Source organism: Xenopus laevis, chromosome 3L, assembly GCF_017654675.1.
Source record: "Xenopus laevis strain J_2021 chromosome 3L, Xenopus_laevis_v10.1, whole genome shotgun sequence".
NCBI classification, from domain to species: domain Eukaryota; kingdom Metazoa; phylum Chordata; class Amphibia; order Anura; family Pipidae; genus Xenopus; species Xenopus laevis.
In genome coordinates, this window is record NC_054375.1 from 81,733,782 (window position 1) to 81,751,117 (window position 17,336).

Below are 17,336 nucleotides of genomic sequence, written 5' to 3' on the forward strand. Positions count from 1 at the left end.
GGACATCCCTGCTGTAGCAGAAGGAAAGTGAGCCACATCAGAGAAGGGGGATGGGGGCCTGAGCATCACAACAGCAGCATCCTCCTCTCACATTTCACCCATTCATCCCTTTAGTAGCTGCCTTACCTTATGACCTCTGTAAAAGGCAATTTCTTCCACATTGGCTATAATTCTAGAGTGCACATAGCGCAGGTATCCCTTCCTGTGGGCTTCCTCAGCTACTAATTTGCCAAATTTCGGGGAGCATGCCTTGAGCACCTTGGCTGTGGCATAGACCACCAGGCCGGCTAGCAGGGTGGGCCCCAGGGGGTTGGCTCCTCGGGACCTGGCAGTCTGGATGAGGGTGTAAGATGTGAGTACCACATCCAGGATGGGTTTAGTGAGGTTGGAGTACAAATGTGCCACAGACTGGGAGAACATCATGATATCCTCAGTCAGAGACTGGTCGGGATTGGCCAACCTGCTGTCCATGTTAATAATCTTATAATAAGTCTGATCCGCAAAGTAGGTCTGGTAGGCGTGATCCACCAGGCGAGTGCGCAGAGCCAGCGCCAGTTTGCCCTCCAAGTAGCGGATCGCGCTATTCACAAAGGTGGCCGGGATGGCAATGAGAAGCCATTTGATGAGCTGCATGAGGAAGCGCCGCGGATTCTTCTCCACGATGCTTTTCACTATCTTGCCGTCCAGACCCGCCACATAGACGGACAGAAAGGTCCTGGAGACGAGCGCCAGCGAGTGCACTGACAGCAGCCCCAGCTCCTTGCTCACCAGCTTCGGGAACAGGATCCGCCTGAGCTCCAGCAGCTGCCGGTAGAATTCCGCATTGACGGCCGGGGAGCTGGGCTTGTGGCCGCCTTTAGAAGAGGTGTCGCGGGGTGACTGTCTGCACGGGCTGCTGTCGCTCTCCTTCTGTCGCATCCTCCGGCACACAATGGGATAGATGGTCTTAAGGCAGTAGGCAGCGGCCAGCACCACGGCCGCTCTCTTTAGTGCTTTCTCCCGGCCCCATTTCACCCTTTCCCCTGCCTGCAGTAAGTGAGACATCTCTAATGAACTACCACACACCCCTATTAACAAACCTACGAAACGAGGGACCCCCCACCCGCAGTCCTAAGCTGCCATTAAAGCCTGTGCTATTCCAGTCATTCCATGTTATGGAGGCAGCGGTCTATCCGCATTAAAGATGCGCGGCTGATTGAACACTGACAGCTTCACAGGAAACTCTCATTGGCATTTCGCCGTACTGCTGTACTCCAATCCATTCAGCGCTACTGATACTGCTAGCCCCGCCCCCGGCCGAACCTCATTGGCTGAGAGGGAGAAGCGGCGCACTGGCAGGTACCTCAGTGATGCGGCGTTATAAAGGTACCGCGGGCGCTTAACTGGTGCGTGCTCTCAATCCAGTGAGGCTGTGGTAGAAAATACATTTCATAACTACATTTATAACTCGCACATCCAGTATTTAAGCATATCTATAGTCGCTATCAGAGCTGCTTGAGACACTTTCTACTTAGCTTGATTTTTTACCTTGGACCACCATTTTGTGATGGTCCCTTTTGAGATAACCTGACAGGAAATGATGCTCTGTAACAGGAAGCAAAGCCAGGTCAAGTCTGAGGGGTGTCCTAGACAAGTCTCCACCCCCCAAAATAGTGAGGAGAGGAATGGGGGGAGTAACTTGACAAGAGGGGTGGTGATGAAATGCTAGCCCCAAATTACGGAAATATCTATTATCCGGAAAACTCCAGGTCCTGAGCATTATGTATTAACAGGTCCCATACCTGTACTTTTTTTTGTATTACAGAGAAAAAGGAAATCATTTTTAAAAATTGGTATTATTTGGATAAAATGGAGTGTATGGGAGATGGCCTTTCAGTAATTTCTGGATAGCAGGTTTCTGGATAACGGATCTCATACCTGTATATCCTCAGTTTTAGGGGAACCAGAAAAAATTGTGTAAAACCTGATACATAATTGTCGTGTAAGGCCAGTCCATTGGCAGTTTTGTTTATATGGAAGAAAACGGAATATAAAAGATTAGTTTGCTGGCACATTCATTAAAGGAATTGTTCAGTGTAAAAATAAAAACTGGGTAAATAGATAGGCTGTGCAGAAAAAAAAATGTTTCTAATATAGTTAGTTAGGCAAAAATGTAATGTATAAAGGCTGGAGTGACTGGATGTCTGACATAACAGAACAGAACACTACTTCCTGCTTTGCTGCTGTCTTGGTTTACCCGGACTGGTTATCCAATCAGAGACTTTAGGGGGGGGCACATGGGTCATATCTGTTGCTTTTGAATCTGAGCTGAATGCTGAGGATCAGTTGCAAACTCACTGAACAGTTATGTCCCATGTGGCCCCCCTTCAAGTCGCTGACTAACTCAGAGTTATAGAGCTGAAAAGCAGGAAGTTGTGTTATTATGTTAGACATCCAGTCACTCCAGCCTTTATGCATTCCATTTTTGCCTAACTAACTATATTAGAAACATTTTTTATTTTGCACGGCCTATTTTTTTACCCAGTTTTTTTTTTACACTGAACTGTTCCTTTAAGATGCATAATTACACATTTGTTTTTTTTTCCAGCCATCTACTTGTGACAGTGCTTGAAGCTGAGGCAGCATGAATTGGGTTGGGGGCTCCAGGTGAGCAGAGCTGGTAGTAAGTGCTGTCAGTGTTTCACTTACTCTTGCCTTTTTAGTTAGGGTTATATGTGGAACAACCAGTTTTTTCACAGTGACATCCATGTATTGGCGCAACACCATGCTTGGGGCCTGTTGTCCTTATATAGTTGAGGTTTTCACAAAAAAGACACATATATCAAGTTCAGCCTTTCTCCCCAATTTTAATTTGGGCATAGTTTATTCTGCACAAAATAAGTGATATGTCTTTAATCTGCTGTGCTCTGTCCTCTTCCAAGTTACAGTTATACAGAAAATGTTCAGCCTCCATGCTCTACTGTATGGGCATTACCAATAATGATAGTATTTAGTGTTGGTGATCAAAGACACTTGAATTGAAAAAACACCACACTCCTGACACACAGTTGAGTATACATTCAGAGCTTGTGCTGATCAAAATATGGATTTTATTTAAAAAAATACAGTAAACCTCAGAAACCAGCATCACTATTATGTCAAATGGAATAAACTCTATTGTATCTAAAGATAGCATCATTCTACACATTTTCACTGTATCATTCCTATAAAAGAAGCCAGTCTCAGTGCTAGACAATGCTTGTGGAAAATTAGCTGATCACTGATGAGTTGGCGATTCTATGCATTGGTCTCACAATAGTGATCAGAAGCATAATCAGTGGCTTTGACCGTCAGCATAGCAGAAGAGATTTACCAGGTATTCACGTATCTTCAATCATGACTGTCCATCACAGTGTTACTGCAGTGACAGTGAGCCCTTCTCTAGCTCAGACTCAGTAAGTCAACAAACATTCAATGATTACTCCTTTTGTCACTGTTTGTGACACACAAGAGGAAAATCAAAAAATCATATTGACTAGATGGTTTTTAAAGTATTTAATTGCCTGCCTATAATGTGAGAAGGAAGGTGGCCACTTGAAAACTACAATAATCAGTTTCCAGAACCAGTGAGGAGAGACAGTAGATATGATGAGTCTATCCAGGTTCACTGAAGGGTGGGGGCTTGCCTAATAGGCACGTGCCTTGTGAGAGATCCATTCCTGTACAAAATGCACTTATCTTCAAACAGTCCATTTCTATTACTTTTTAAAAACTAGCTGCTAGGGATGATAATATACTGCAGTTTGTTCCATTACCCATTAATATACACTAATCATATGCAATTACTGGGCTGTTAAATTTTGATACATTTTAGGGATAATAACTTGCATTTTTCCTGGATACGTTAAAGGGATGGTTCACCTTTAAAGGGGAACTATCGCGAAAATGAAAATTTAATATAAGATTCATCATACTGAAATAAGAAACTTTCTAAATATAATCAATTAAAAACTCTGTGCCGTTTCTGAATTAATCACATTTATCTTCACTATTCCTCTCTCAGCATCTGTTTCTCCTCATTCTGTCTTCATTCAGGAGTTGGGTGTCAGATGAATGATCCAATATATTTTATAAGGGGGCTTCTTTTGCCTAGAAGATGTATTAGAGCTCACTCTATTAAAATCAGCAGACATCATCAGCTCTAATACATCCGCTAGGAAAGGGAGCCCCCCTTAAGATATATTGGATCATTCATCCAACACCCAACTGCTGCATGAAGACAGAATGAAGAGAAACAGATGCTGAGAGAGGAACCGTGAATTTAAACTTGATTATTTCAGAAACAGTACAGAATATTTCATTGATTGTATTTATAAAGTTCCTTACTTCAGTATAAGGAAGCTTATATTAAATTAAATTTTTTGCGATAATTCCCCTTTAAGTTAACTTTTAGTATGTTATAGAATGGCTAATTCTAAGTAACTTTTCAATTGGCCTCCATTTTTTCTTTTTTATAGTTTTTGAATTATTTGCCTTCTTCTTCTGACTCTTTCAGCTTTCAAGTGGGGGTTGCTGACCCCATCTAAAAATGAATGCTCTGTAAGGCTACAACTATATAGTTGTTACTACTTTTTTAGTATGAATATAATGAAATGTAGCAATAATAATACATTTGAGGGTTTATGTAATAAAAGGCACTAAGTTTGCCCAGGAGCAGTAACCCATAGCAACCAATCAGCAGGTAGAATATACCAGTCACCTGTTTAAAAGCAAACATCTTATTGGTTGCTATGGGTTACTGCTCCTGGGCAAACTTAGTGCCTTTTATTACATATGGGGGTTGTAGCCTTACAGAACATTTGTTTTTAGATGGAGTTAGTGACTCCCATTTGAAAGCTGGAAAGAGTCAGAAGAAAAAGGCAAATAATTGAAAAACTATTAAAAAGAAAAAAAATGAAGGCCAATTGAAAAGTTGCTTAGAATTAGCCATTCTATAACATACTAAAAGTTAACTTAAAGGTGAACCACCCCTTTAAGGAATATCAGTGAAGCATATTAGTTATGCTTTAGTTTGATGTTTTACCATCATCTAGTAAATACATGAGCAATTCCTCATCATATCTGTCATTTTAGGAGCAGAATACTTTTTAAACAGGAAAGAAAAAGGCAAAAGGTAAGTTTATAATGTAAATAAATATTTCAGATTAGATGTGTACATATTGGAATTTATGGAGTGGCTATTCATTTCGAAGTTTTTTGCGGGGGCAGAACGCCTAGTGCTGTGGGGAATGGCTTTGTAATATGGGAGCACTTCCACAAAATAATAAAATCAAAGAGGCAAGGCATCGGGAGGTGGAAAACTAGAGACAATAGTTTCCATTGTAACACTGGTAAAAACCAAATGAAATGGAAATTGTATAAAACCAATGCCACTGGGTTCTCCACTTACAGAAGTGCTAAAATTTGTATTTCTTTTATTTTTTTAAATACATTTCAGCTAAGTATAAATGTACTTTCTATTTTTGTTAATGGTGAAAAAAACACATTTCTTAGGGGCACATTTACTTAGCTCGAGTGAAGGATTATAATGAAAAATACTTAGAATTTCGACGTTTTTTGTGGCTACTTCGACCCTCGAATTGGCTACTTCGAACTTCAACTACGACTTTGAATCGTACGATTCAAACTATAAACGTTTGACTATTCGATAATCGTAATACTGTCTCTTTAATAAAAAACCTCGACTACCTACTTCGCCACCTAAAACCTACCAAGCACCAATGTTAGCCTATGGGGACCTTCCCCATAAGCTTTCTATGTAATTTCTGATCGAAGGAAAATCGTTCGATTGATGGATCGATGGATTAAAATCCTTTGAATCGTTCAATTCGAAGGATTCAATCGATTTAATTGATCAAACTAAATGAAGTAAATCCTTCGACTTCGATATTCGAAGTCAAAGGATTTTACTTCGATGGTCGAATATCGAGGGTTAATTAACCCTCGATATTCGACCCATAGTAAATGTGCCCCCATATGATGGCCTGAGAATTTGTCTATTTTGTTTGTCTGAGTGTTTATCTGTCTAGCAATTCAAGGTGAAAAGTAGGCACAGATATTTAAAACTACCATTTATTTTAATGAAATAATGTTATTATACCAGTACATTTTGTTATTGACAAGCGGTTTTTATTTATGAGTTATGGCAAAGCAATGAAGGAGAAGCAGTAAAGCAGAATAATTAATTTAGTTGGACTGTAATTAATGAACATCATTTTTTTCTTCTTATAAATTCTACCCCCCAAGTATTTGCATAGAATATTTTGGTGAGAGTCTAAAATGCCATCAATTAATGGCCTCCAACCAAAACAAAGTGTGAGAGCCTCTCTTTACTGCCCTCTCTTTTACTCATTACATTTTGGTGGGCCCTAGCTGATCAGAAGGAGATGCCCAGAAATATGTCAGAAAATATGGTTTCCATTGCTTAAGTCAAATGTATGATGATACTTTACATGGCAAAACAAAGTAGAAGTGCAAAAAGCAAGGAAAAATGTGTTTAATTGATAATTATATTACCTAAAAAATGAGCAACTTTTTCAACTACAGGAATTTTTTGAAAAACAGAAGCTCATGTCAAAAATTAACCGATCAGGATCTGTCTGCCAAGAAAACTCATCCATCAGTTTAGACCTTCTTAACCTGTACTTTGTAAATCAGATATCCAGGAAAATGGAATCAGCCAGTGAGTTAAACAGATACCTGAAGTCTATTTATTGAATAAAATCGATATACTATACAGTGTACAAGCATGTGTGCTACTTAATTTACATCTCTGATGCTTTCATTTATATTTGAGGCACCCCAACTTTTGCTATAATTGCAGATCGTACCAGAAGAATGCTTGCTAAGTGAGCACTTATGCACTTCTTCGACTGGGCTCTCGCTTAAGACCTGTGATGTGTTTTATTAATTGCTCAGAATACAAACTGGTTAAATTGATAGGCTGTGCAAAATAAAAAATGTTTCCAATATAGTTAGTTAGACAAAAATGTAAAGTATAAAGGCTGGAGTGATTTGATGTATAACATGTCAGTCTGAACACTACTTCCTGCTTTGAAGCTCTCTTGGTTTACACTGACTGGTTACCCGGCAGTAACCAAACAGTGACTTGATGGGGGGGGCACATGGGTCATAACTGTTTGCTTTTGAATCTGAGCTGTATGCTAAGGATCAGTTGCAAACTCACTGAAACTTTATGTCCCATGTGGCCCCCCTTATAGTCGTTGACTAGCTCAGCTTTATAGAGCTGAAAAGCAGGAAGTTGTGTTCTGTTCTGTTACATTAGACATCCAGTCACTCCAGTCTTTATACATTACATTTTTGGCTAACTAACTATATGATAAACATTTTTTATTTTGCACAGCTTATCTATTTACCCAGTTTTTATTTTTACAATGTACTGAACAGGCATACTTTTAATGAACCAAAAAAGTATTTTGTATATGAGTTAAAAGAAAATCTAACAATACAATAAAATAAAGGCTACAGATTTTACCAATGCTACACATACATTATTTGTAATGGTATTTAATCTAATTTAGACAAGAAGATGTTAAACATTGATATAAAGTCAGCAGCATTTCCTCTTCCACAAAATAATACTGAACTGCCCATGACACCCACTGCTGTTAAATCTACAATATGCCTTGAAGACCATGAAGTAACGTAAGTGAATATCCTTATATGTATTTACATATATACAGTATAATACAGGTATGGGACCTATTATCCAGAATGCCTGTGTCCTGGGGCTTTTTGGATAACAGATCTTTCTGTAATCCACATCTTCATACTTTAAATCTACTAGAAAATCATGTAAACATTACATAAACCCAGTAGGCTGATTTTGCTTCCAATAAGAGTTAATTATATCTTAGTTTTGATCAAGTACAAAGTACTGTTTTATTTTTACAGACAAAAATGAAATCATTTTTAAAATTGTAATTATTTAGATAAAATGGAGTCTATGGGAGATGGCCTTCCAGTAATTCAGAGCTTTCTGGATAAGGGGTTTCGAGATAATGGATCCCATGCCTGTATGCCACAATAGTGTGATCAGTGTGACAATCATTCTCTGGTTCACTGGATCTTGAAGTTAGTGGGAGCTGTTTATGGCAATTTATTTAAAGCAGTTTTTTCAATGCAAGTTTTTGCATGATAAATAAAGTAAAAATTCTAGGTATTCACATTTTTTCACAATTTTATTCAAAAAAATTTTTATATTCATATTTTTTAACAAATAAGTTTGATAAAGATTAAAGGTATTTCGAAGTAGAAAAAGCATTATACAAATAAAAAATTTGAAAAAAATAGACCTTCCCATGTTGCTTTTATATTTAACACAATATTTTTTATTTTTCTTAGCTGTTCTGAAAAGAAATTTCTTTGCACTGACCCTGAGGACAGATTTCAACAGGTATTTTTGTTTATTTGACAGTACTTACTAAATGATTTTGCCGTATTGATATTGTATGTATACATAAATACACACACATACATATGCACCTGAATGTAATTGGAATCTGCTTGGAATTATTTAGATTTATCATGATCAGAAATGATGTCCTTCTGCCTGTTTCGATCATCTTGGTCACCACCTGAAAAGCCTGTATTTGATATAACTCATAGGGGCAAATTTATCAAAATGTGAGCTCAGTGCAAAAAAACCCCCACCCACTTTCTATTCATTCGTATGCGATTTGTATAATCATTGTTCTGCCTCCCTTTCTAAGCATTGGAAGTGTGATCTTTTTATCAAGTTGTCTTGAGATAGCAATAACTTACAACCTCAGGAATGTCAGCAGACAGTTGAACTCAATCAGAATGACACCTTGAAGATTGTTGAGTAGTTTATTTACAAAGTGTGAGAATCTTGACAGCAGTGAACATCTAGGTAGGTCAACAGACTATAATATGATCCACTCCAGCAATATAGGTGCAGTTCAAAATGGAACCTAGCATATACTACCGGACAAGTGGAGTAAACCAATAGACAGAGAACAGAGGGGACAACAGGAGGGGAGATGGAACAAAATAAGCAAAAGCAAACCATGAAACAAATAATGCATGTGTAACATGACAATCATATTTACTGTATCAAAAAGTGAACTCTAAACTTATGTATACCTGTGTTCATAAAGAGGGATTTTTCTGTAAATGCATCCTGACTAGTGTTTTAAAGGGGTACTTCACCTTAAAGTTAACTTTTAGGGGCACATTTACTTAGGGTCGAATATCGAGGGTTAATTAACCCTCGATATTCGATTGTCAAAGTTAAATCCTTCGACTTCGAAGTTGAAGGATTTAGTGATATTCGTTCGATCGAACGTTCGAATCGAACAATGCGAAGGATTTTAACCCATCGATCGAATGATTTTCCTACGATCACAAATTGGCTAGAAAGCCTATGGGGACCTTCCCCATAGGCTAACATTGAGATTCGGTAGGTTTTAGGTGGCGAAGTAGGTGGTCGAAGAGAGTACTTCAACTATCGAATAGTCTAACGATTTTTAGTTTGAATCGTTCGATTCGTAGTCGAAGTCGATGGTCGAAGTAGCCAATTCGATGCTCGCAGTAACCAAAAAAAATACTTAGAAATTCTAAGTATTTTTTATTCTAATCCTTCACTCAAGCTAAGTAAATGTGCCCCTTAGTATGTTATAGAATGGCTAATTTTGAGTAATGTTTTGTTTTCTTCTTCTGACTCTTTACAGCTTTCAAATGGGGGTCACTGACCTCATCTAAAAAATACAAATGCTCTATAAAGCTACAAATGTATTGTTACTACTACTTTTTATTACTTATCTCTCTACTAAGATCCTCTCCTATGCATGTTCCAGACCCTTATACAAATTAGTTAATGGTTGCTAGGGTATTTTGGACCCAACAACTAGTTTGCTGAAATGGCAAACTGGAGCTCCCAAATAAGCTGAATAACTCAAAAAACAAAAATAATAAAAAATAAAAACCGATTTCAAATTGCATACTAAAATGAATCTTAAGGTGAACAACCCCTTTAATAAATAGAATTTGTGATTTGATTTTTAAACTGGGCAAAAAGTGCATTTGCCTTCATTTTAAACATATGCATTTATATCTGCTTTATGAAATAGAAAATGCAAACAATTAATAAGAATGCCTATTTAATTTGGTTATTGTTAATCATTGTTATTTACTGTCAATTTAATTGACTGCAGGCCAGTCAGAGCTGTGAATACTTCCATAAAGTAAAATAACAAAAAATCCCACTCAACATTAAATTATGTAATACTTATCGCCTAGTTTAAATGGAAATGGAAAAGGTGAAATATATTGGTGCGTGCTCTCTGGCAATACAATAGAGCTATCCCCATTATTTAATAAGCTGCACTAAGTTTGTCCTGCTCCAGTAACCCCAAGAAAACAATACAATGTTTGCTTATAAAAAGGAGTCCAGTAAATGTTACCTGCTGGTTGGTTGATATGGGTAACTGCGCCTGGCCGCCATGTTTTTATTGCATATCCCTATTATATGTTTTAATATAACTGATCACAGCATAAAGCCTGCTAATAGTGAGACAGACTGCTGAGAGGGTAATAGTAAAGAATAAGAGACAGTACAGAATTTTAATCAATTATATTTTTGGAAAGTTCCTTATTTCCATGAGGTGAAACTTATACAAAATATATTTTTTTTTAATAGTTAACCTTCAGAGAAAAAAATGCATGTGCTAACACTGTCACTTTGGTTTCTTTTCAGAGTCAGATCTATGAAGACCCTGATCTGCTCTTTAGTATGTATTTGTGTATAATTTTATTTGTAAAGCTCTGCTAGGGAGCCACAGCATTGTACAATAGGGATGGGCAAATTTTTTCGCCTTGTTTCACCGCAAAAATTACACCCAAAGACTTGTATGGTGCCATGCGTCCAAAAAAAAAAAAAGACGCGCGTCAAAACAATTTCGGCGCGTGATAACATTTTTTTGACGCCCATAGACTTTAATGGGCGTCGGCGACATTTCGCCGGCAGTGAATTTTTGGCGAAACGAAACGGGTTAAATTCGCCCATCCCTATTGTACAATGCATAAAATGTGATATACATAAAAGTACAATATATACAAAGTACACACGGGGGGACAAGTCCAATAATAGATACAATAAATATGCCCAATACACAGAGCTTGTAAAAGGACATTGAGCTTATGTGCTATGTAGTAAGAGACACAGTAGGAAGGAGGCCCCTGCCCCATAGCAGAGTGGATAACATACAGGCACACATTAGAGGGGAAAAAGTGCAAATTGTAAAGGGATTGTCCAATGGGATTAGACTAATGTTCTAGTGCTCCAAAAGGTAGACTCTTAGGGGCAAATTCACTAAAGGTATTATGTAGATAATTCTCATTTGTTAGATGTATTTATGTATGTATTAATTTATTAAACCCTCTTTTTAGAGAAGTCATCTTATGGCTATCATACCCCTGTGTACCCCCAATGGAATTCCAGGAATTGCTCTAGGGCAAGTTATGGTATGGTAAGTGGATAGTTCAGTACCTAAAGCCGTCTCAATTATTATGGTAATGTGCTGGTATTTTATCTCTTGTTCAGGAGCAACCATCACATTACTTCAAACAACATTATAGATGTAAAAGAGAATGAAGAAAGGAAATGTAGTATTTGATAAAATATTTGTATTTGGGTACATAGGCATGTTCCAATGCCTTATTGGGATTTGTGCTCTTAGGGCTTATTAATTAAAATAGCCTTTATGTAAAAAAAAACCCAGACATTAATATTGAAAGCAGAACTATCGAAATGCTATGTTCAATGGCCTACTGCCACAATTAGTTCCTGCTCAGAAAAAAATGACTTTGTGCCTTGCCTAAAAATGGATTAAAGGAAAACTATACCAAGAACAATGTAGGTCTCTATAATAAACGATATAAGAGCTCAAATGTAAAACCCTGCTCCATCTAAATAAACCATTTTCATAAATTAGTAGTATGTGCATATGATTCATAGTACACAGATACTGTACATGTTAGTGTTCATCATAGGTTCGCCACCTTTTAGCCGTCTAACTCCGGGCAGGGGTGCAGGGCCGTGATGTAATGGGGTGGGTCCTTGACATCATGGGGCATGGTTGTGACATCAGGGGCGGTGCTATATCGGTGATTGGGCGATTGCCACGTCAACCCTAGTTCATCAGCCAATGAATGGACGGAGCTGTGTCTTTTACTCCTACACTGTTACAGTTATAGCTGCAGTATTTCCTGTCATGTGATCTCTGAGGCCGCACACAGACTGTCACCAAATGGTGGTTCAAGGTACATGTAAAGGGGCAATATTTACTGATATCTATGTTCCAGTTTGGTTATATTATTTAATAGGCTACTTAATAGTATATAGACTGTTAGGTATCCATTCTATAACTCTAAATATAAAATGGCATGTTATAAACCAGAATATTACCCCCCCCCCCGGAACAGCCACCCCTAATAGAGCATTGTGTGTGTGTGTGTGTCCCAATATTTATAAGTTGCTCTAAAATTTTTATCACTTTGCACCACTCTTGATTATAAGAGGCAAAAAGCTTGATAGGTGGCATGTAACTATTACATTTATAACTGGAGGCTTCTATTCCTTAGCCCTGTCAGTTGAGTATAACTTGCCTCTCATATTGTTTCAGTAAAACATTATCTCCATTTAGGAATTAAGGGTTAAACATTTTTGTAAGTTATATTTCCACTCATTGTATCACTGACAATCATTTGTTTGGCTTATAAGTGATACATAATGAGCAACGATAGCCTGCAATACCAACACACACATTTTGATGTTTGATAGTGGAATAGTGTCATTGTGGATTTATCCTGTACTTTCTATAGCGGCAATTACTAGCAATGTTTTACAAGTTTTTCTGCCTTCTGTTCTGCCGTGCAGTTCATATTTCTGACACTTTGTTTTCCTGCTTGAATAGTTCATATCTGGTCACAATATTTGCTTTACTATAGTCTAATTCAGCTCAAATAAGTAAACATTCTTTAAAAACAAAGACCTGGCTGGAGGAAAAGAAATGTTTATAAGCATCTTCTTCAACAGGGAGACAATAGCTGAAGGTTTACTTGATGAGAATGAGAAGACCCTCTATATTTGTTTTGCATTTTCAACATTCCCTGGTCCCCTATGGTTGTCTCCCTCAGATTGGGTGCTATTAATTTGAAGGAGGAGGCAGTGAAATGAACACACACCAATAGGCTAATGTGGCCCAAAAGGATCGGGCATTCCCTCATACAGATACTGTATGTGCATGATGTATGTTTATATGAATAACAGAACTTTATTAACTTTGTAGTAGAAGATATAACAGCTGGCAGTGATTTCATGAAGAAAACAGCTGTCCACATACTTGTTCCAAAGCAATTTTGGTTTATCTCCAGTTCTGCTCTATTCCTTGTTAGGATGTAGTCACTGCAGGCCCTCATTATGTCCTCTGGAAGGCAGAGTAAGAGAAAACTATTCCAACTCCTACAGTGACCTTTAAAGCAGAAGATGAGTTTATATTCCATTCACGCAACCCTTAATTTTAATAACTATAAATGAATGATAACAAAAGCATATGGTTAAAAAAAAAAAAAAAAAAGGTGAAAAGTTTGTCTTGAAGTCTACTTAATGGACCAAAAATAAATGTATTCATTGTACAGGTATGGGATCCGTTATCTGGAAACACGTTATCAAGAAAGCTCAGAATAGACTTCATTCTAAGCAAATAACGATTTTCTTTTTCTATGTAATAATAAACTAGTAGCTTGTACTTGATCCAATCTAAGATATAATTAATCCTTATTGGAGGCAAAACCAGCCTATTGGGTTTATTTATCTTCACATGATTTTCTAGTAGATTTAAGGTATGAAGATCCAAATTACAGAAAGATCCCTTATCCAGGAAACCTCAGGTCCTGTGCATTCTAGATAACAGGTCCAATACCTGTACAATCCACATGTGTGGTGATTGAAAATGAAACCTGTAAGAAAGGAATGTCTCGTTGGAAGCAAAATTATTCACGATTGGGTAATGCGTCTATTTACATTGTAAGGATGATTCAGGTGAAACCCACAACTCCTGTTTTTGGCACTTACATTCCTTCAATGGCTGGGCTGTGAAATCATTATGGGCCAGTATGTTTGAGCCTTCATTTATATAATAAATTTGTGTTGCAAGTAGAGTAGACTGCACATACATAGTTTTAAATGTTTTCTCAATCCTGTTTGTGTAGTGCAACCTATTTACAGATAGCTACTGATTCATTAAAGAATATGTACTGTTTCTGTGTGCTTAGTTATCTTATTGAGATTTGGGCACTGCCCCAATGGCAAATACTGGAGTTTAGGCTGGACATCCCATCCAATGGTTTATAGCACAGACAAAAAAGTACCATGCAATGCACTTCATATACATCCGGTCATAATTGAATAGCTCCGTGAAGGGAACTTTGCTTTGGGTTCAGAGAACACCTAAAGCCTCCCTTCCCCTGACATTTCTGTTAATACACCTGGACTGTCACTGCTCAGCAACAATGCACATATCACATGCTTGCCTGGGAGTTAAGCAGCCTTACCAGTTCTTTACAGCATGGCGTCTTCACATTACAGCTCTTTTCTGCGGCTTCACATTACAGCTCCTTTTCTGTCTTAAATGTCCGTCCTCCTCAGCATCAGAGCTGTGTAATGACAGATTTCATTAGACAAGCCATTATATCTAATATATTTCTTTTGAGTTGCATAATTGAACCTACTAATCTTCTAGAGATAATCAAGACCCAGGAACTTTGTTCATATAATCACCAAATCTGTTGAAAAATGTCCATATCTTGTTTGCTTAAATGTTGTGCCTTTAATGTGATTTATTTCAGTTAACACAAAGATGCAATATATTATATCAACTATTTCTAGGCTAGTCATGAAATGAAAACAGAAATGATGTGGCACATTTTCCAACTGAAATGAATAAAGTAAATGTTACCTGTCTTTTCACAGCGATATGATAGAGAACAAAATGAACAAAATGAAGATATGCCGGGTGAATCCTACGAAGGCGACAGTGGAGTTTGGCAAATGGGAGAGCCAGGACTACAAGGACAGTTTCTACAATGTTCTCCTGAAACAAGTGAAATGTTTTTTTCAATCAAAGAAATAACAAATAGATGTAAATCTGATACATACAATGTGCCACTGCTGAGCGATATGCCACATACTCTTAGTATTAGAAAGGAAAGTCAGTTGGATGTCAGTGGAAAACATCATGCCTGGTCTCAGACAGACAGCAGTCTACACACAGCTGACAAACACGATGTTTCTGTGCAGTGTGATATTCTACAGGAATACAAATGCTCTGAATGTTCTTTAGGCAATAATAGCAGACAGGTCATTAACTTAACCACCATGAGAGGGCAGCACACTCCGCTAAATGAGTTATTTCGTATAAGTTAGAATAGAAGTTCTTTTCAGTAATAGCATATATGGCAGATAGAAACAACAAGTATGACAAAAAAGGCACATTGTGTTTACAAACATACAGTCTACATATAATATGTTAGTAGTGTTGTATTAAGTTACGGTGTAATGTCTATAGCTGCACTTACAGTAAAAATAAACGAGTTAGAAATGTATTCTCACAACATTTATGATGCACCATTTATGTTCATTCAATACAAGGGAAGAATCCCAAACCCAAACGTTGTCTTGTCTACATCACTACCTTAAGGGGAACTCAAAACAAATACTGAAAAATAAAAAGTTTCATTAAAGTGATACTGACATTAAAAATAACGACTCTACAAATTAATAATGTACATAAAAAGTTACCTATAGCTCATGTTGATCATTTTTTGCTGAAAGGTCTGGTTTTGTAAGTAACTGTGTTTCTAAACCTTTTAGTCAGAGTTTCTAATGCTAATGGACTACTGCTGCACAAATATGGCATCCATAGAGAAAGATGGGGGATCATATAGTTCAGGGCTGTCCAACTGGTGGCCCCCCCTCATGTGGCCCTCCACATCAAAGTCTGCCTGCTTTGTCTTCTTACCATATGTAAGATTTAAAAGGTATCACTACAGAGATTAACTGGCCCCTGCATTGTCTAAACCTCAAATTCAGACTAATCCCCTGTTGTAATCACTTGTTCACACAAGTGACACCTCTATTGTTCACATCCTAAACCCCTGTATTGTTCACACCTGAGACCCAGACTGAAACTGCCCACATTGTTCTCCCGTTCACACTTTATTCAACATGCTAATGGGGCACCAGCACTGTGTCACTGTATGTAGTACATATTAGACTGGTCCTTATTCCTTTCTCCTGCTCTGTCCTGCCTTCCCTATGCTCCCTGTGTATGTCATATATTTGTTCTGGGGGTTTGTTAGCAATTGAAAATTATTGTCAGTGGCCCCTAAAGTGTTTAATCATATGCTGAGGTACTGTATTATATACACAGGGGAGGCATATAGATTTATGGGTATGTCTTATATAACTTAACTTTTTTCACATATGAGTGACATCCTTGCCAGGGCAGGCACAAGGTAGTTTGGCACCCTAGACAAGAGCTTCAATCAGTGCCCCCTGTCCTGCATTACCATTTCCCTCCTTACCATGATGGTTTTTAAATAGAGAGCAAGAAAATGTACAACACTTTTTCATTTATATTACTGCCCCCTGTACCTGTGCAAGCTCAGCAGCCATCCATCATACAGCCTCCTTCAGCCATCATATTGCCCCCAATCTTTACCTGTGTCAGCAGCAGCCAAAAATAAATCTGATCACATCATATTGTCCCCAAGTATTTATGTACCTCTGCCAGCGCCCAGCCCAGCAGCAACAGCAAACATATGGGCCCCAAATCTGTACCTGGCTGTGCCAGCAGGAAGCTTCACACTTTACAGTAATAGAAAGAATGTCTTCAGTTCAGTGCAACTGTGCAAGGCTGAGAGCAGCGAGAGCCACACCAAACAGGCCCCAGCTCTCTGCCTCTCTCTGTCATCACATCAGTGACATCATTGACGCATGTACGCACATCGCGGTGTACCGCACAGAAGGAGCTATTTCTTGCCGGCAAGAGGGAGAAGGGGAAGGAGATGGATTCCACCCAACTGGGTGACCATGATTACTGAAACAAATTATTAAATAAATGCTTGAAAAAAGTGCGCCCCTCAATGATGGTGTCCTAGACAGCTGCCTACTCTGCCTACCCCTAGTTCCAGCCCTGATCCCTGCAGTGAGCACCAGCCATTTGGTTTTTGATTTGCTATTAATGTGGACATGG

At 38.1% G+C, this 17,336-nt stretch overlaps 2 protein-coding genes and 1 long non-coding RNA gene across 8 annotated transcripts in view; 1 reads left to right on the top strand and 2 right to left on the bottom strand.

Moving 5' to 3' along the window:
- The window catches only part of abcd2.L (ATP binding cassette subfamily D member 2 L homeolog), a 31,617-nt gene extending 30,522 nt beyond the window's left edge, over positions 1-1,095 (bottom strand). The window contains exon 1 of the mRNA XM_018252628.2: positions 127-1,095. Within this exon, the coding sequence (XP_018108117.1) occupies positions 127-1,044 (918 nt within the window). The 5' untranslated portion in view covers positions 1,045-1,095. The remainder of the gene's footprint in view (positions 1-126) is intronic.
- A 156-nt stretch (positions 1,096-1,251) lies between these two features.
- Positions 1,252-15,750, top strand: LOC108711174. Of its 6 annotated transcripts, none has more exons than XM_041586458.1 (9): positions 1,252-1,338; positions 2,588-2,646; positions 5,113-5,152; positions 6,586-6,721; positions 7,581-7,704; positions 8,404-8,455; positions 10,778-10,811; positions 11,470-11,549; positions 15,053-15,750. In XM_041586458.1, exons 2-9 carry the CDS (start codon positions 2,624-2,626, stop codon positions 15,503-15,505), a joined length of 942 nt encoding a protein of 313 aa, XP_041442392.1. In that variant the 5' UTR covers positions 1,252-1,338; positions 2,588-2,623; the 3' UTR covers positions 15,506-15,750. The 6 variants fall into 6 exon arrangements, with proteins under 6 accessions (XP_041442392.1, XP_041442391.1, XP_041442390.1 ...); XM_041586457.1 differs by having other exon boundaries at positions 1,278-1,365; XM_041586456.1 differs by having other exon boundaries at positions 1,301-1,385.
- On the bottom strand, positions 13,949-15,292 carry LOC121401508. The gene is made up of 3 exons (XR_005966297.1): positions 15,271-15,292; positions 15,039-15,173; positions 13,949-14,736 (listed from the first exon to the last, which is right to left on the bottom strand). It is a non-coding gene; the product is annotated as an uncharacterized LOC121401508 (long non-coding RNA).
- Positions 15,751-17,336: the final 1,586 nt, after the last annotated feature.